At 53.8% G+C, this 19,095-nt stretch overlaps 2 protein-coding genes across 3 annotated transcripts; one reads left to right on the plus strand and one right to left on the minus strand.

Annotated features, from left to right (window-relative positions):
• The first annotated feature begins 8 nt into the window (after positions 1–8).
• Positions 9–2,839, plus strand: NCBP2 (nuclear cap binding protein subunit 2). The gene is made up of 4 exons (XM_063416632.1): positions 9–208; positions 355–536; positions 1,289–1,427; positions 2,065–2,839. The coding sequence occupies exons 1-4, from the start codon at positions 122–124 to the stop codon at positions 2,161–2,163; spliced, it is 507 nt and encodes a 168-aa protein (XP_063272702.1). The 5' UTR covers positions 9–121; the 3' UTR covers positions 2,164–2,839.
• Positions 2,840–9,043: 6,204 nt separating this feature from the next.
• SLC7A3 (solute carrier family 7 member 3) lies at positions 9,044–18,298 on the minus strand. Of its 2 annotated transcripts, none has more exons than XM_063416658.1 (12): positions 18,160–18,298; positions 16,303–16,711; positions 15,966–16,124; positions 15,700–15,877; positions 15,497–15,609; positions 14,405–14,627; positions 14,084–14,223; positions 13,903–14,005; positions 13,415–13,626; positions 12,639–12,805; positions 12,286–12,394; positions 9,044–12,179 (listed from the first exon to the last, which is right to left on the minus strand). In XM_063416658.1, exons 2-12 carry the CDS (start codon positions 16,670–16,672, stop codon positions 12,046–12,048), a joined length of 1,908 nt encoding a protein of 635 aa, XP_063272728.1. In that variant the 5' UTR covers positions 16,673–16,711; positions 18,160–18,298; the 3' UTR covers positions 9,044–12,045. The 2 variants fall into 2 exon arrangements, with proteins under 2 accessions (XP_063272728.1, XP_063272727.1); XM_063416657.1 differs by lacking the exon at positions 18,160–18,298 and adding an exon at positions 17,780–17,919.
• Between the last annotated feature and the right edge of the window lie 797 nt (positions 18,299–19,095).

Here is a 19,095-nt window from a genome sequence, read left to right on the forward strand (position 1 = left end):
GCGGCCAATCGCGCGGGGCGGCGGAGCGGCGTCTCGCGCGCGCCGCTGGCCGCGTCCGGCGCGCGGCGCTTCTGGAAGGATCCCGGCGGCGGGGCCCGGCGGCGCGGCCCGGGCGGGCGCCATGTCGGGGTTGCTGCACACCACGCTCAGCGGGCTCAACAGCGACTCGTACTGCGAGATCAGCCAGTACCGGGACCAGCACTTCCGGGTGCGCGGCTGGCGGGGCCCGGCCGGGGCGGGGAGGGCTGAGGCCGGGGCAAGGCCGTGCGGGAGCCGGGCAGCGGGAGGGCGCGGGGCGCTGGGAGCGGGACGGCGAGCGCGCTGAGCCCGCGGCGTGCGCCTCTGTGCCCGCAGGGTAGCAGGCAGCTGCAGGAGAAATCCCTGAAGATCTCCTCCACGCTCTATGTGGGCAACCTGTCCTTCTACACCACCGAGGAGCAGATCCAGGAGCTCTTCTCCAAGTGCGGAGATGTCAAGAGGATTGTCATGGGTCTGGACAAGATCAAGAAAACCCCGTGTGGCTTCTGCTTTGTAGAGTATCCTTTCTGGTTGTGTTCTGTCACCATGTGCGTGGTTGGCACCTGTAGCTCCTCTGCACAGCAAGTGTATCTGTATTGAAAGGTGATAGCCAAGTGCTTCCTACCGGGCACATCCCGTCCATCCCTGCACCTTCCTCTCCCCACCTGAGACCGATTGGATGGTGGTGCCATACGTGACAAGTGCCACCAGAGCTGTACTTTCTGGAGATGGCAGAGAGCACCTTTCATTCCTTAATTTCTTTAAGGATTTTAGGGCCAAAATGAGAACTGTTACAGTGATCAGCCTGACTCTTCCATGTCCAGAGCACATGTTTACTTTCTCGTCTTAACTGCACACCTGAAGGAAGTAGCAGGATAGGGCATGGGGGCATTTTCAAGCAGAGGGTACACGCTCATACAGGTTGTGCCAGGAGCTGTCTGTGCAAAGCTCCCCTGTGAAGCCTGCTCCTTTTGTTCTATTTCAGTCAAGTTTTACATAGCAGAAAAAAGGCATATTAATGATTTTTTGCCCTTAGCAAGGCTTTATTGTCTTTGTTCCATTGTCTTGTCTGTGCAGGTACTAACATTAAAGTCCAGAGTCCTTTTTGGGCACTAGCTGCTCTTAACTTGAATTTACACGAGTGCAGGTTTTGAAGAATACAAAAGGCTGGAAGGCAGCATGGAGAGCTCTGCTTCCCAAACACAATACTCCCCTGGTGGTTTTTTTTCCCCAAAGCAGCACAGTTAGCTGTCCTTATAGGGTGCCTCAGGTACTACACGAGGGCGGACGCCGAGCACGCCATGCGCTTCATCAACGGCACGCGGCTGGACGACCGCATCATCCGCACGGACTGGGACGCTGGGTTCAAGGAGGGCCGCCAGTACGGGAGAGGAAAGACTGGAGGACAGGTAAAGGCAGCGCCACTTCATCCCTGGATTTCATCCTGTGAGGCTCTGTACTTATTTGCTGGTTTTGTCTCAATGTGCAGACTGTAAAGACGTGATGATGAAGTTTATGCGCTCCTAGGTTGTTTCGGTAATTGATACCTGGTGTAAAAGGCTGGAAATAGAACTTCAGGCCATTTCTGTCTAGCACTCCAAACTTCCTGCAGTGTGAGCAGAATGTTCCCTTATCTAAGCTAGTACCCTTGAAATGATGCAGAATTTGAGTAGAGGGAAACAGTGTTGCTGCCAGGCCAATCTCATAACACAGCAGTTTCCCCAAGGACAAAGATGAGGTTAAGATGAGATAAACTGTTCTGAAGGCCAAGCCTGGAAATTCAGAAAGGTGTACTGAAAAGCTGAATGAAAATATTTTCAGGTTTTGTTTGCTTCTTACCTGAAAAAATCTGAACCACCACATATATCCTTATTTACCATTTTCACCACCTTTTTGGTGGATTAGTTGAAGAGATCTCAGATGAGTTGAAATGCTTCTAATCTGAACTTGAGTTTCTCACCAGCTGAACAAGGAGATGATGATTCTGAAGTCTGGGAGGGGCAGGCAGTGCTGGCTGTTAATGTGTGTGTTGTTGCTGTGCCCCAGGTGCGAGATGAATACCGGACAGACTACGATGTGGGAAGAGGTGGCTTTGGCAAGATCATTCAGATGCAGAAGGCAAATCACCAGCCTGCAATCTATTAATTGCCTTGTGGCTCCTAGCTCACAGAGGGCTCTGTCCTTCCAGAGCTAGCCCTGTTCTCGCATTTGGGACCGGGGTGTGGAGTGAGATCCAAGGTCCAGCAAAAGGTGACTCTCCTTAGACTGTGGATATACATGTGTTCATTCTCCCTTCTTTTTTGAGCTAGAGAGGATGGTCTGTGCTGATACAGGGCAACAAGGGGAAAAAATGGACAGCTCTGCAGGATTCTGGGCAAGAAGAAATGCAGCATGTCACACACACCTTATGCTATGACACACTCTTCATGATGCACTTAAGCAGGTGGCCTCCTCCAAGCTGCAACTGCAGCCGTGGTTACTTTCAAATGGAACTCTTTTTAAAAGCTTGCCACCATTGGAGCCCTCCAGGTGCCTGGGCACCTAGTGAGGGTGCACAAGAGATTCAGGTTTCTAATTTATAACCTCATCTGCTTAATAAACGGTATCACTGTTTGAATGAGAGATGTGGACAGGATCTTAAAATCCACTTGGAGGTGCTTGTCTGCACATCTAGCCCTTGGGTTGGTCAGGGCCTGCAGAGCATTTCTGTCTGTGATGTCCCCAGTGCTGCCTGGCTTTTCAGATCCTCACTGTTCAGTGTGATTTTGTTAAAAGTTTCTGTTAATTTTTTTAAATAAACAGTTGTATTGGGTCTGACTGAGATGAAGGTAATTTTACCCCTAGCAGCCCTCGTAGAGCTGTGTTTTCTATTGGTAGCTAGGAAGGAGGTGATAACACACCAGTGTTTTGGCTGTTGTTGAACAATGTTCCCACAGCATCAAGGCTGTCTCTAACATTCCCACCTCACCAGCAGGCTGGGGTGGGGGCAAGATCTTGGGATATTCCAGACCATATGGCATCTGCTCAGCAGTAAGAGCTGAGAGAAAGGAGATGGGGGGCATTCCTTATTAAACATCTGTCTCCTGGAGCAGCTGCTCTGTGTACTGAAGCTGTGCTTCCCAGGAAGTGGCCTGACATCTCCTGCTGGTCAAAAGTAGAGAATAAATATTTAGTTTTCCTTTACTCCTGCATGCAGCCTTGCTTTTGCTTTATTAAACTGCCTTTATCTTGGCCCACAAATTCCGTTCCCATCTTCCTTTCTCCCTGCCCCCTCACACTGAGGAGGGCAGTGAGAGCAGCTTGGTGGGGACCTGGTGTCCAGGTAGGGTCAGCCCACCACAGTCTGGTGCCCAGGCAATGGCAGTTGTGTGCTAAGTGTGCTTTAGCCATAGTTATTAAGTAGGTAGATCCTGTTGGATCACAGTTTGTTGACTGCATTTCTTATCTCTTTACTTTGCTGGGCTTTGGGAACATGTTAGTACAAACCATGGCACTGCTGGCCTTGCTCTGCTGGGGGAGCTGCCTTGTGGAGAGGATCCCATTTCCCACTCCTACCTGGTGTGGGTGGCTTTATTGTTCCTGCTCACCCTTATGTGAGATGTTTAATGCTACTAATTAACACAGTTGGCATATCATGGGGTCTGTGTAATCTGGTGTCATCCTGGTGTAAGAGAAGATAATTTTGGGGTGAGTCAGTACTGAAAAGTACCCTGAGGCAGCTGGTCCGTGGGTGGCAGAGTGTGGAAGGATTTGGGCAAGTGCCTGGGCTGGTTATCACCTCCCATAGCCTGGGACTACACCTGAACAGGCAAGTAACCCTGGCAAACTGACATGCCAACTGACAGAAGGTGCCCAGAGAAAACCAGCAGCTTCTGGCACTGCACTGGGGCTTTGCATGTGCCTGCAAAGGCACAGGGCTGTCAGAGGGCTGTGCTTAACTCAGGGACCCAAGCCACCTCTGAGGGTAACTGGATTGAGACTGGGGACAAACTCCCATCTGAGGTGATAGCAGAGATAGGGGCCCAAACTAGAACAACTACAGTTGTGGAAAAAACTCAGTGGAAGTCAATGGTCTATATCATCAGTTATTAGGGGAGGAAGGAGAAGAAGGGTTCCCTCAAGAAGCTGGTCCTTGAGATAAGACAATGCAGGAAAGAGAATTCAGACAAGAAGCAGAAACCACTGAGTCTAACCTCATCAGAGCTTTGAGACGTGGAAGGATTACAGCCAGCAGGTATGTGGAATCCTGGCTGGCTGCTGCAGTGATGGCATATTTGGGCCCAAAGTCAGCAGGAAAAGAGGGAAGCCCAACAGCTATTCATTCAGCTCTTGGAAACAAAATAAGGGATGTCACCATGGATGTAATGAAGACACCAACTACACCTCCATCAGCTAAGAAGGAGACACTAGCTTTCCTGGGCTTTGGGGAAAGTGCATGTTCCAGGTTCATGTTAGCTTGTAAACCTCTCCATTGAGTAACCTGGATGAAGCACAGAAAGGGCTGGGTTGGAAGGATCTGTTAAAGATCAGCTAGTTCCAAGCACCTTGCCATGGGTAGGGACACCTCTGAGGATTAAAGTGACACGAGTGGCTTGGTGGCACCTGGTATACAGGCAAGGTCACCCCACTGCAACAGCGAGTCCCACACCAGTAGCAGTTTGTGTCAGAACCCCTTTATGACACAAACTGGGCTGGGGGGGACACATCTGCTGGTGTCTTAAAGCTGCTGTCACTTGCAAACACAGAGAGGCACACTAGGAGGGTGCAGGAGTCTCACCATGGTTCTCTGCACTTGTCTTGCTGGCTTTTCCTCTCCTGCTGTGCAGTACCTCATGGCTCATGTCAGAAACAAGTTGCTTATGCTCTGAATCAGACCAGTCCTTACTTTTCACATCAGCAGTTCTAGGAGAATTTTCCCTGTCCTGTCATCTGTCTCACAACTGGAGTAGCCTATAAAACATAACAAATGTCAGTGGTCACTTCAGAGAGGAAGGAACCAGGAACTCCCTTCCCTGTGTTTCTTCCTGCATGGACAGCACTATCTAGCCTGTTCTTAGGTCCAAACAAGAGAAGAGATGTAAACCCTTTTTGATCTACCCCAAGAACCTCTCAGCTAGGGCAAGTTATTCCATTGAACAAGTTCAATTCTGTCTGTAAATTTGGTTTGTATTATGTAAACAATAGCAGCTGCTCCCTGCCTAGTAATGTGTCATGATTTTTCATGCATTATCTTGTCCAGGATGATAGAAAGTGTTGCACACCTAGGCAGTTAAATTAGTTTAACACATTACCCCCAAGTCTTGATAACTGAGCTAGGAGGGGTGTTATATTTAGTTTGTCAAAATGTCTCCTACCTGTTTGTTTTGCAAGTCAGGTTGCTGTGCCTGTACAGCTGTCAAAAGTCTTGAAGGAACTGCATGTTTATTCTTCTGCAGGTTTAAACAATGACAGCATTGACCAGCCTGTGAGGCAGCCTGCCCCTGACATGCAGTGAAATGGAAAAGGACATTGACTTAAAAATGGAAAAATACAAGCAGTCATCTGTCCAGCCTTGCAAAGCACCGTCAGTGTGAGGTGCTTTGTGGAGAATATGAATTAGAGATGGAATAGAAAAGGATTTCCTAAATCCTTCCACACTTGGGTAAAGACAGCAGGAAAATGGGGAAGTTTAAGGAGGACAGGGATGTAACAGCCTTAAAACTCTATGATTGGAAGAGAAATTTATTATGTATGAGGTCGGGAAACCAGCACAGGTTTGGCAATCCTGATGGTGGCAGAGAAGGGGCAGTTCATCAGGAAGTGGCCACACTGATGGAAAACAACCCATGTGCACCATAAATGTGCCACTTGCACTGCCCGTGCTGCCTCTGCTGTCTCTTCTCTGCACCACTCACAGGCTGGTGAGGTGTGGGTGCCACTGGGATGGAACAGTCTGATAAGGGAGATACTCCTGAGGATAAGGGTGACACCCTGCTGGGTGCAGGCATCATCACAGCGTGCTGTCAGCTCCAGGACAGACTGTGAGAGGAGCCACCCTTTGGCTGGCTGCACTGTGGACTGGGGGACAAGAGCAGGAACCAGGGCAGCAGCTGCAGCGCTGGGAAGAAAGGAGAGCAAGAGAAGAGAGCAAGAGAAGAGAGCAAGAACCACCTGGCAGCAAGTCGTGCTGCCAGACCTGCAAAGGCAAAGCGAGGCGAGCATTAAGCCTGTGGGATCAGAGAGCTGGCCACCTGCCACAGCTCAGGGCCAAGAGGATTATTGGATGCACACAGGCTCCTCACAGCTACTGGGTCATGTGTGCTTAAGCTCACCACAGAGAACAGAAGGGTTGGGGCCTGCCTGGAGCCAGGTGAGTAAGGAGTGATAAGAATCTCACCCCTCACTGGCTTTGATTTCCTGGAACCCTTCTGGACTGTGAGAGCTTACAACACAACCCAGTGCTGCTGCAGAAATATCAGGAGCTGATACCAGTTTGTTCTGTTACATCAGTGACCCCATCTGCCTGGAGTCAATTCCCTAGAATACGGAACTCAGTCCCTGCTGATAGATTCATCCTACTCAGCAGCCACTGCAGCTCCACTCCAGCAGCAGGAAAGGGGATCTAACAGTGCTCATTTACAGGGAAGAAGATGGCACACTAACTCTTCACACAGAGCACAGCAGACTTGCCAGCCTATTTTAATTCCCAAGCGGATCAAATCTAATCTGCTGCTCCATCTCCGCCTGCCAGGGTCTGTTGTGGGCAGGGAGCAGTGCAGGGGCAGGCCCTGCAGCTGCAGCTCTCCCTCCAGAGGCTCAGCAGCACAGCCCCCCATCTCCATCCTGCCCCCAGCCTGCATGGCCACACTCAGGGCCTCTCGGCAGCCCCCCTGGAGGTTCTGGTGTAGAGAGCTGCTCCAGTGTCCACCAGGAAAGCCCGATCTTCCCCGAAACCCCAAAAAGGATATGAAAGCCTTGGGATGTGGTGGAGCCAGATGGGGAAGGAGGCTGAGTCACCCACTCTCTGCACCCCCAACACACCCAGCACTGTGTCCCTGGCATGACCCCAGAGCATGTTGTCACCAGCCAGGGGCCACAGCCAGGCCTCCACTGCAGTGCTACCCCAGCCATCTGCCTGCTCAGCACAGCCTGGGCCAGACAGGGCTCAACAGCCCTCCAGCTGCCCTTTCAATCCAGGAGGGAATGGCAATGAGGAAAACACAAATCAAGCCTGGTGAGGAAACGCCCCAACTGCAAGGGCAAACCACGTGCAGCTGGGTTGGGGCTGGCTGCTTCCTTCCCCATAAGGGTGGGTTAGCACAGGCCTCTCAACAGCAAAGCCAGGCTCTGCTTTTTGCTGATTTTCTCAAACTGTAAAATGGCCCCTTCCAGACTGGTACAGGAGGGGAAACCCACCCTCCAGCCCCCAGCAGCTGACAGGCTTCTCCAGGAACACACTTCTCCTCCAGCCTCTCTGCAGGATGGAGCCTGGGCTCTGTCAGAGCAGGCTGCTGGGGCATTTGGTACAGCAGTGGAACAGATGGGTTGTGCAGACAGCACACACTGAGGCTCTGGCTGGGTGCTGTTCACCAACTGATGTGCTGAGATGTGCAGTAACACCAGCACGGCCTGGAAAGGCAGAGGGTGTGGTGCCATCCCTGGCAGCCCTGCATGGAGAGGGAGGCAGGGACCCCTCAGAGGGGGTGTGCAGAGCTGGGACAGCCCCCACAGCCTGGTGGCCAAGGGCAGGATGCCTGGCCCAGAGCCTGGGGGTGAACAGGGCTGTTGTACCCATGGCTGAGTGGCACTGACTGTCCAACCCACACCACCACAGACTGGGGGCTGCCAGACAGCTGCTTTCCCTGCTGCCCAGAGCTTCCAGAATCCTGCTTCCTGCCTCAAGCTCTGCCAGTCCCAAGGGATGCCCGGGATGGGATGGCAGAGCTCAGTGGGATGGCCTGTAACCAGGCAGGGGCACAAACATGCCTGTGGGCACAAACAGACCCACAAAGGGACATGGGCATGCATGTGCACACATGTATGGGGGACACAGACACAAACAAAGGCACAGGGGGCTGTGGCAGTGCCAAGGGGGTGACAGCTGCAGCTGTATCACAGGCCCATTGCCCTCGAGCCTTGGGTAACACCACCTGAAATTGGGTGCACGAGGACACAGCAGGCTCAGCCCTCAGCAGAGACCCACGTGCTGCCCCTGGCCAGAAAGTACCCCCGAGCTGGGGTGGTGAAACCAGCAGGGCACACTGAGGCACCAGCCTGACTAGGAGGGCTGGCAGCACCCAAGGAGTCACCTGCACCTGGGTGCTGGAGCCTGAGGCTCTGGCAGGGCACCTCAGCCTGGGACACTGGGGCAGTGGGTGCCTGTCCTGGGGACAGCCCCTTATACTGCAGGGACAGCCCTGGGGCCAAGCAGAGCTGATGGTGAGGGTAACCTGATGCTGACCGTGCAGTGACCCTGCACCACTGCCAGTAAAAACAGCAAGAGCTGCCAAAACCAAGCACAGGCCATCTGCCTTAAATTAGGGAGGGTTTTGATACTTATGTCAGGTCTGATTTAGACCAGATCAGAATCTGGAAAATCATCTTCTCTCATGGATGCAGCCCAGCTTCTGGTCAGGTTTTCCCTGCAGGCCATTGGTGGTGCCTCTAGGAGATATCATTCCCAAGGCCATTACTGTATCCACTGCTCTGGAATTGGTGACACAATCCCTCCCTGCACAGGGCCTGAAAGGCAGGACCATGGCAGGCTGCTGTCCTGCCCCAAGTAGCAGCAGCACTGGCTGGAGCTGGTTTGAAGCACTGGTTCACAGCTCCTGGCTCACAGGCTCACTGTTCCAGGGGACACTGTGAGGACTGGAGGCTCCAACTGGCAGGTTTTGGGCAGGGATGTCACCCAGCACAGTTGGCTGGGACTGTTCTGCACTGGCACCAGGCTGGCACCCAGCCCAGTGGCAATGCAGGGTCCTGCCAAGGGGCCCATGACCACAGACCATTAACAGGAGATGCAATAAGACCAACAGAAAAAAAAAGCACTTAAAAACATTTAATTTACTAGATTTTAAAATTCTTTTTAAATTATAAAAGGCAGATGAGGTTGGACACAAGTACAGCTACACTGAGGACATCTCACAGACACTTGAGCAAGATATTTACACCAAACAGCATGGCCAGGACAATACCAGTTTGCTGGCAGTGCCAGCACAAGTTGCACTAAGCCTGCCTGCCATGTACAAGGCTGGCTCACGGAAAGCAGGGAGGAGGTGGTGAACACAGGAGAGATGGAATGAGTACAGCTGCACCATCATGTGGGGCCTCCTGTGCACGGGGAAAGCAACTTCCATGGCAAGAGGGCTGTGCTGGTGTCACTGCCCCTCTGCAGGACTGGAGGAGGGCAGAGGGCAGCCATGGGCCACCAGCACTGCCAGCCAGCCAGAGAACTTCCCTGTGAGGGGAAGAGGCAGCACATGACCCAGCTCTGCAATCCTGGCTCTGCTTTGCCAGAGGGTAGGGTCAGAGAAACAGATACCAAATTACGGAACAGTGTAACACCCACCCTATGATTTCCATGCTGCTGTAAGTCCTCAGTTTCCGCTAATTGTACCCTCAGTTATCTGTCCACAGAGTTCCCAGTCATTTTCCTATATAATACACCCTGTGACTACAGTCACTCAAGCTGCACAATATCCAAACAGAGCCTGAGAACATTTCATGCTTTGGTACCACATGGATTGTCTATCAGTGGAGGTAGTTGGTAAGCTGGTTGTTTCATAATCATCCAAACCTTAACACACAATGCAATTATCAGAACGAAAAGCAAAAGGATTTGCATCAATAAAACAACACCAGGGTGAAGCACTCATTTGAGAATTCTGGTACCTGTAGGTAACCCATCCAAAAAGAGCATCCCACCATCTGTGTTCTCCATCTTTCTTCACCTGCTCCATCACATGATGGATTTCTGCCATGCCATGATGGGCAGCAACCAAAGTCTTCTGTCCATTCTCCCAGGCTTGTTTCAGCAAGGCTCAGGTCTGTGTAACAATACCTTTACCAGTTTGAACCAATGGGAGTAGGCTGCAAGTCTTGAATCAGGCTACAGTTAGATACCAAAAATTGACAGGATATAACAGGAGGTAAAAAACTAAAAAACTTCATTTAAAAAATATAAACAAAAAATAAATAACTCAAATCTTGTCATTGCAACAGAGTTACAGGCACAAATATTGGAGTGACTAATTGTACCTTCAGTAACATTATCTACAAGTATAAAATCCCAACAGGTTCTCATGCATCTTGTTGTATACAATCTCACTAAATAAACCTCTGACTTTCTGATCCTGGCCAATCATTTTCTGTAGGGTATTCAGTATTACGTCAAAAGCAGCCAAAGCTAACAAATTAGTATCATGAATGTTATTCCAAAATGCAACCTGCACTAAAGAATCCAAGCTCAAAACTAAAAACTTCTTAGGGCACTCTGAGCCTAGGGTTATCCCTGATGCTCCCTGTCATCCCAGGTCATGCAAGCACACCATCCAAGAGAAAAGAGGTTCCCCGGTCTTTGCTTAAACTGTTCAAATATTTCATTTACTTCATGCCGAGTATAATCCTGTATGAGTATCCCTCCTGACCATTAACATCTAATTCCACCTTTCATCTCCATGCTGGTCTCACATCTACAAATTCATCTGGGGAACCAACCTCATCAGAATGCACAGAATCCCAAACATCTCCATTCCATTTATCAAGATCCCACTGCACACCCGCCTCTGCAATCACTGCATGCATTTTCTTGTGATGCACTTGCCCCATCTTTCCTTTACTGAGCTACTCTAACTGCAGCCTTCTCACCAAGTCTGGTAAATCCAACTTAGCAGCAAGCAGCTTATTTGGGCACTTTAGCATTACAATTTGATTCTGCAACTCACATCTATCGCTCCACGTTAGAACATTTCAACAACTGTTCCTTTTGTTGGTGTTTTGTTTGATATACTGTTAACAAAATCCGTGCACACCTTTCCAAACCCACAAATTCTTTTCCTTTTTCAGTGTATGATTTTTTGGATGCATTTCAATACATCCAGCAGTTCAGCTTCTTTTAACTGACTTCCCCATTGCTCACATGGTCCTCCAGTCAAAGCCCACTTAAGGGCCAGTGAACGATAAGGAAGGTCTTCCCATCTGGGAAATTCAGACAGGACTGTTTTCTTTCATTTAGGTTTTAAAAGCAATCATTTGTTCTGACCCTACTGACTACACCGATTTTGTTTTGCTGGTGGGTAGGGTCAGAGACACAGACACCAACTTAAGGAACAGTGGCCTTTCCTATGATGTAAAACTGCAAAGAATCACAAAAGGATAAGCTAAGCAAGGCACCTAACCATGAGCAAAGAATTACAAAGGGATAAGCTGAGCAGTGCAAATCATTGCTGGGAGAGAATGCCTACAGTGATTAGGAAAGCTGCATCACCAGTTACCCCAATGAAGATACAAATCCAAGCCCAAGGGACATCAGCTGTGGGGGGAAGCTGTCACAGCCAAGGACTGGAGAACCACGCCAGGAACTGGGAGCTCCTGCAGTGCTTCCACCTCTGCAGGCCACGAGGCTCCCCCACTTTGCTGTGACAGTGGCCTGGCTTTTACACTGCTAACAAACCAGCTGGCATCATTTCTAATTTCATTCTCTGCTTTCTCCCAAAGCCAGGCCAGGGCTCAAGGAGGATCCAAGGGTGTTGTCTTTGATCCTACACCCCCTCATTAGGCCAGATGTGGTCTTATCCTGTTTCTAGATAGAGAAAGGTGAGCACATTTTGCCAATAAATAAACACATGTAACAATACTTTGTTAATGAGTGGAAACATACAGCATTTGGTTGGAACATTCATCCTAGGTCAGCTTTGGCTGATGTTCAGGCCTTAGTACCTCACTCTGGGACTCAGTCTCTGCAGGGGAGGGCATGGATGTATGCTCTGGATCATGATCTTGTCCCAAAGTGGCAAAGAGGTCCATGGAGTGTTGGATCCCAGACCCTCAGACCGCAGCAGCCTGAGGGCTGAGGTCCAGTCCAGGATGGTGCAGGGGCTTTTCTACTGTGGCACAGGCTCGTTCTGCATTTTTCCCTTCCACGCTGTTCCAAATCCCGTAGGTGAAGTAAATAATAAAACCTGCAGGACAGTTTCCACAATGAAACGTGCAATTGTGGGTTGTCAGCACTAACAGATCTCCAGGAGAGACCTGTGGGCACTGCACTCCCCACTGCAGGGCACCTACCCACAACCATGCAGACAGCAAAGCGTGCCCAGGTGCCTGCACTCAGCTGTACCATCAGCAGGATGTTAACAAAGGTGCTGAAGATTGGCAGGAGTGGGAGGCAAGGTACCTGCAAGGGACAAGAAGTGCTGTATCAGCTGTGCCCTGAGGGACCAAGCTGGGCTCTAGGATGCTACTGGCCAATGGAAGGACCTCCTCCCTGCCACAGCCTAGAGCACCCCAGCACTTCCACTTTCAGGGCTCTGGGCTTTGCTGGTGACTGCCAGGCAGCAAACCCTGGCAGTCCCTGCAATGCCCAGATCCTCACAGAGTCCAAGGGGTGCAGACACCAAGGTGCCAGGGGCTGCACTCACTTTGAAGTTTAACCGTGCATTGTTCTGTGGCTGCCTCCAAATGATGATGGTGAAAACGAGCAGAGCCACAAGGAGCAGCACCAGAGCCACAACACAGCCCACGTTGGCATCCTTCAGCTCAGCCACACTGAAGGTCAGCACCACGCAGATGACTGTGATCAGTGCGGCTGCAAGAGAGGGGGTGGTCAGGGGCTGCTGCCTCCCTGGGGCCCTGAGCCTCACCAACAGCTGGCCTGAGGCACCCACTCCTCCTGGTCAGGTCCAGCACCCGCTGCCTCTAACACCCACCCCAAAGCCTTTTGCTTTGCTGGAGGCACTTCCCAGACCAGCAAGCTGCAGGGAGCCTGTGCTTGGCTGGGCTTGGACCCAGCTCTGAACTTACCTGGACCTGGCTGAGCCACCCCGTTCTGGCTGTACAACAGAGCCATTGCTACAGATCAAACCTTGCTGGCTGAGCCCAAGCACTCTCAAGGGGCTGGGGACTGCCCTTGCTGGTGCCCAGCATGGGTCAGGCTCATCACAGGGATCCCCCATGACCATGTGCACATCCCAGGCTTAGCACCCATGTCCTCCAACAATGCCTCTGCACCCCAAACCCCAGCTGTACCCTGCACTTAGGGCTCAGCACCTGCTAGCACTGCCAACAGTGACTGGAAACCTGGCCCCTCTCCCCTGCCTGGCATGCTCTCCATCCCTTCCCAGCCCTGCAGAAACACGCCAAAACACTCCAGCCCCTGGCAGGAGGGGACATCAGCCGCCAGTTCCCACTCACTCACCAATGGCAGCGACACAGACATAGACAATGTGCCCCGAGAGCACAGTGGGGGTGTCCCCAGGGGGGTTGAAGAGCATCGCCAGGGACAATGTCTCTTTGTGCTGGGCACTGGCAGCAGGGGTGGTCGGGTTCATGATCACTCTCTCCTCCTCGTTCCCATTCAGCTCCAGCATCTCCGTGGCCATCGGGGAGTTTGGCTGTCTGGGCTGGTACCTGAGCAGGTAAGACAAGCTTGCAGCAGAGCCCAAGGAACTTCCTAGCCCAAGGGAACAGCGGGCAGCACCTTCATATCCCTGCTGCTCCGGCAGTGGCCCCGCAACAGCCACTCCAAGGATAAGCCCAGAGACACACACAGGCTCTGGTCAGCAGCCTCCATCTCAGGGGTTTGACACTTCCCCAGGCTGCACGCCCCTGGAAGAAAGCCATGGCTACAAGCCCCCAGGAAGGAACGTCCTCCCTGGGCACCGCCAGACACGAGGAGTCACGCACCGGAGGATGAGCACGCACAACGCCACCAGGGAGTAGGACAGCAGCGTGCCGATCGACATCAGGTCCACCAGGTCCCTCAGGTCCAGCAGGAGGGCGAACACCGCTGCAAGGAGGACGTGCAGCATGAGCCCAGCTCCAGCCCACCCAGCACTGGCTGTGAGGAGGTGGCCAGGAGCCTTACCTGCGAAGATCCCCGAGACTAAAGTGGCGACCAAAGGGGTCTTTCTGCCACTGTGAATCTGGGAGAGGAACTTGAAGAGCAGCCCATCCTCTGCCATGGCATGGATCACGCGGGGCATGGGAAACATAGAGCCCAGCAAGCTGTCGTGGAGAGAGATTAGGCAAGCTGCCCATGTCTACCACCCAAAACGGGAAAGGACCGGCTCTGTGCCAGGAGCAGGACAGCAGCTGGACAGAGCAAACCCCCAGCTCAGCAGGGGTGAATGCTGCTTGGCACACCCTGTGGCATGCCAAGCAGTGCCAGGAACAGAGCCAGTCCTACCTGGTGGAGAGGGCACAGAGTGAGCCAACGGCAACGGCGTAGCGGGCGGGCTCCCAACCCACCGCCTTGAAAGCCTCGGGCAGGGGGCTGTTCTTGTTGAGGAGGAAGTAGGGCACCATGAGAGTCAGGGACGCAGAGACGCCACAGTAAGCCACAAAGCAGATGAGGAGGGACACAATGATGCCAATGGGGATCGAGCGCTGTGGGTTCTTGGCTTCTTCCCCTGTCCAGACACAAGAGGCCACATGTGCCTCAATCCACGGCACAGGATAGGGCAAGTACCCCCAGGGGATGGGTAGGGACTTTCCATGGCAGCACAGGACTTGGGGAGCAGCAAGCAGGGGCTGTTGGAGAGGACGGGTCCCTGGCCATGCTGCTGCACTGGCAGAAGGGATGGAGTTGCCTGGCAGCCTGGGCTTGCAGCCCCGCTGGCCATGCCAGCCCTTCCCTTCCAGCAGCAGCTCCCTCTCCCTACAGAGCCTGTTGAATGGAGGTTCTCCTTGAATGTTTGCCTCAGCTTTGCAAAGGTGTGCTGCACCACGCTCCCAGCAAGGGGCCTGGCAGCAAGAAAGGAGGAGGCTGCTGGGCAGCACCTGGAGGCAGGGTGGCACAGGCAGGGAGGTCAGGCAGAACAGCCTGTACCAGCCACCCACTAAGTAGATTTCTGGGGTAATGAGAGGAAATTAAGAGAGCTGCCTGAGATCCAGGAAGCAGCAGTTTTGCATGAACTCAGTCATTTGGAAAAACGCTGCTGGAGGCTGGGAAATAACTAGGAGGCACCAGCAATTCCCAGCACTGTCACAGACTCGGCTCAGCTGTCAAAAGGATCCCTGCTGCTCTGGGAGCTGCCTGTGCAGGCAGGGTGCAGCCCTGCTCCCACCATGTGGTGTAATGAGCCACTTTTCCTGGGGCAGGGCAGGCTCTGAGCCCTTTTGTCTGACCCAGCTGAAGACACAGACTCCACAGGGAAACCTCCCAGGAGCAGTGAGACCAGCTGTTTTCCCACACCACGTAGCATCCTCCCCATCAACTCCCAGCCAGCTGCTGGCTGTGCAGGGAAAATGCCCATGCCACCCTCACCCAAAGCAATACCTGTGGTGGCAATGCAGTCAAACCCCACAAAGGCATAGAAACAGGTGGCAGCACCAGTCAGGACCCCTTCCAGTCCAAAGGGGAAAAACCCACCATAGCCAAAAGCTTTTTTCCTGGAAAAAATGCAGGAGAGCAGCTGCCATGAGGTGCAGGGAAAGCAGGGCCTATGCCCAACCTTGGCCTGGCACAGTTGCTCTACTTACATGTCATCTGGTGAGTCTGTCTGCGTGCAGTTGACACAGTTCATCTCTGAAAGTTGCCAGTTCTTGATGTCCCCCTTGATGAAACCAGCAATGATAACAAAGCTCAGCACCAACAGGTTCACGGCCGTGAAGATTTTGTTCACGAGGGCAGACTCGCTGACACCAAAAGCCAGCAGTACTGTGGGGACAGAAGAGGTGAGAGGGGACCCATCAGGCTCCCATGCCATCACCCACAGTACCATGGAGCCACTCTCCTGCACACCCACCTGTAAGCAGCAAAATCAGGATTAAAGCAAAGAAGTCTGGATGCTCGGCCAGCACTCCCGGCACGTGCATTGAGATCTTGCTGGCGAAGAAGGTGGAGATGTGGTTGCCGATGATGTTGTCAAATGCTGCACTCCAGGCTCGAGCCACACTGGCCGTACCTGGTTGATGGCAAATCTGTGCATTAGTCCGTGCCCAGGGCAAACTGGCACCAGCCACCTGCACCTGAGCACCCACCTCCCTGCTGATGCCACCCCACAGCACCACACGCTACCCCCAGCCCCCCATGCTTCCAGCACGGTGCTGGAAGAGCCCCACGCCCTCTGCCTGGCCTCGTACCTATCACATAGGAGAGGATGAGGTTCCAGCCGGCTATAAAAGCCCAGATCTCACCAACGGTGACGTAGCTGTAGAGGTACGCAGAGCCGGCCTTGGGGACACGGGCCCCAAACTCTGCATAGCAGAGTCCAGCCAGGACAGATGAGAAAGCAGCCACCAGGAAGCAAATGATGATAGAAGGACCAGCCACCTCCTTGGCTACCTCTCCAGCCAGCACATACACACCAGCCCCTAGTGTGCTGCCCACACCCAGGGATACAAGGTCCAGTGTGGAGAGGCAGCGAGCAAAGCGTGTGTCATCGGAGCTCAGGTCCACCATGCGCCGGCGGATCAGCTTCTTGCCAAAACTGGACATTTTTTCCCCCAACATCTTGTCTTCTCCTCAGTGAAGCTCAGCTGGTCAAAAGCCCTGCAAGAGAAAGGAAATGTGAAGCTCAGTGTCCTTCAGGCAGCAGGACTGGCACTGCAAGAGGCAGGGTAGGCAATGATGTCCACAGGAGCCTGCTCCTAGCTCAGCCATCAGCACCACAACCCTGCCATGCTGGTTGGCCTGACACCGTGGTGGTGGCACCCTCAAAGGCACTGTGGGGCTGCACATACCCTGCCTGCAAAGTCCTTGCACTGGGACAGTGAGTCAGAGATGAACCCAGTCAGTCCATGATGGGAAATGCTCATTGCTCAAGCCCTGTGTGGCCTCAGCCATAGAGTTCATGGGCACACCCCAAAGTTTGCCCATTTGGCAGCCTGGAGATCCTTCAGCCCAAACTTGACTGCTGGCACATGGGTGTGCACAGCAGCAATGGTGTGGAGACAAAGAATTCCTCCAGCACAGGGTTTGGCAAGCTGGGCTGACTCACAGGATGCAGCCATTCCTTTTTTGCTTTTTGCATGTGCACCACATTCTCTGCAGGGATGCCTAAACAGACACGGGCACGGGTCCCCAGTGCAAACCCCTTGCCTGCTAACAGTGCTTGCTGAGCAGCCTGCAAGTTCTGCAGGTTGTAATCACCCTGAATGTGTGACATCCCCACTCCTCTTGCTCACAACAGCCACCTATCCCCACAAAGCTCTGAAGATGAGCAACCTGTGAAGCAGAATCCAGCACATCAGAGCTGCAAGGAAAGTGGTTCCCAATGCCCATGGCCACAGCTGGCACCTCTGTCCAGCACTGAACCACCCACCCACCAGTGTCTTCTCCCTGCTGGCTTCTCCCTTCATTGGGAAAGAGAGCACGCTCCATCCAGGTGCCCAGGACAGCACGCCACACTACATGTATCGGCCTAAATACACAAGGATAACTTTGTGACCCTTTTCCATACCAGGAGCACAGTGGCAGCCACCAACTCGGCTGTTTCTCCGTAACAAGCAAACCATCCTGCTTCTTGATAGATCTCCTCCCGAGCTGGCATGTGCCACATTCAGCCTTGACCCCAAGTGCAACAAGTGCCCCAGCACTAGCATCCTCCTCAGCCACTACCTGAACAATTCCAGCTGCCTTCCCCAGCGCTGTTCGATTGATCCAAGTATTTCCAGTACCCGACTCGAGACCCGCACAGGGAAAAGGAGCAGCAATGTGTCGGGCAGGAGCCTCCCGTGCCCGGCTGGATCCCGGCAGCCATCGCATCTCGCCGCGACTTGGCGTAGGTCGGGAAGCTGTTAGCTCGGGACCCCCGCCTCAGCCCCCGGGGACATCTCCGGTCCCGAGGAGCGCCAGCCAGGCTCCGTCCCGCCGCGGAGCCCGGCGGTGCCCCGGGTATGGCAGGATCCGAGCGGGGCCACGTGCGGGCAGCTGATGCAACAGCGGCACCGGTTCCGCCCAGCCCCTCCCGGTCCGGCGGCAGCGCCCGCACCACTCACCAGCGGCTCGGCTCGGCTCGGCTCGATCCTCTTCAGGCGAATTCAGTTCTGTTCCCCGCCGCGGCCGAGAGCATAGAGGGGGACAAGGTTCGCCCGCGATGGACTAATACAAATGGCAGGAGCGAAGCAGCGCCTACGCAGACCCCCAGGGCAGGAGGCGGAGGGCGGGCAGAGGCGAACGGGCGCGCAGCCCGCCCCTCCCAGCCCAGCCGCGCCCGACTTTTCCCGCGCTCGTTTGAGCAAACGCAAATTCCCGTACGAGGGGCAGCGGGAGTGCAGCTGTTGCTGGCGCAGCTCCGAGACCACGGCGAGGCATCTTGCTGCCTCGGGAACGGCACAGAGGGGCGGCTGAGGGTCCCCCGAGCCCAGCTGTGCCATGAGAACAGAGCCTGCCCCGGCCTTGCCCCGGCGCGGTGGGAGCCAGGCGAGGAGGCGAGGCCAGCCCTGCTGTAGGAGCTGCGAGCGGAGCTCAGCCCGCGCTTGTGGGGTGACTCTACCCCGACCTCTGTGTGCTCCGCTACAGCCCCCTCAGTTCTGGGAGCAACAGGCAGCCCTAAGTGATGGGAAACGCCAGTCTTGGGAGAACTGCTCGGCAGCCAGGAGAGAGGCAGGGCGCAGCAGCATCTTCTCCAGCCTGAGGCTGGGACCGCCCCTTACAGGGCGCGCCTGATGCAATCCAGGGCTTGCTTGCGTGTCGTGAGCGCCCGTTCAAAGCGGCAGCGCAGAGGTAAGGACAGAGCCAGAAGCAGCCCCTCCTGGGCATCATTGGCAATACCCTGCCCCGCCGCCGCTATGGAGGCAAAAGGCTTCTCAGCGGCTGGCAGAGCGGAGCAGAGCAGAGCAGGCAGGAGCGCTCGGCAGCCGCCTCCCCCGCATCCATCCGGGGGAAGAGCTGGAAACACCAGCTCATGTACTGACTGACCGTGACGGCAGCTC

The sequence above is a fragment of the Prinia subflava genome, chromosome 20 (genome assembly GCF_021018805.1).
Source record: "Prinia subflava isolate CZ2003 ecotype Zambia chromosome 20, Cam_Psub_1.2, whole genome shotgun sequence".
Lineage (NCBI taxonomy): Eukaryota > Metazoa > Chordata > Aves > Passeriformes > Cisticolidae > Prinia > Prinia subflava.

Coding starts and splice junctions, on each gene's coding strand:
- NCBP2 (XM_063416632.1), top strand. CDS start 122: ATGTCGGGGTTGCTGCACACCACGCTCAGCGGGCTCAACAGCGACTCG. Junction 537..1,288: donor TGTGGCTTCTGCTTTGTAGA/GTATCCTTTCTG, acceptor AGGGTGCCTCAG/GTACTACACGAGGGCGGACG. Junction 1,428..2,064: donor GAGGAAAGACTGGAGGACAG/GTAAAGGCAGCG, acceptor GCTGTGCCCCAG/GTGCGAGATGAATACCGGAC.
- SLC7A3 (XM_063416658.1), bottom strand. CDS start 16,672: ATGTTGGGGGAAAAAATGTCCAGTTTTGGCAAGAAGCTGATCCGCCGG. Junction 14,224..14,404: donor CTCTGTGCCCTCTCCACCAG/GTAGGACTGGCT, acceptor TCTCCACGACAG/CTTGCTGGGCTCTATGTTTC. Junction 12,395..12,638: donor ATGCACGGTTAAACTTCAAA/GTGAGTGCAGCC, acceptor TGTCCCTTGCAG/GTACCTTGCCTCCCACTCCT.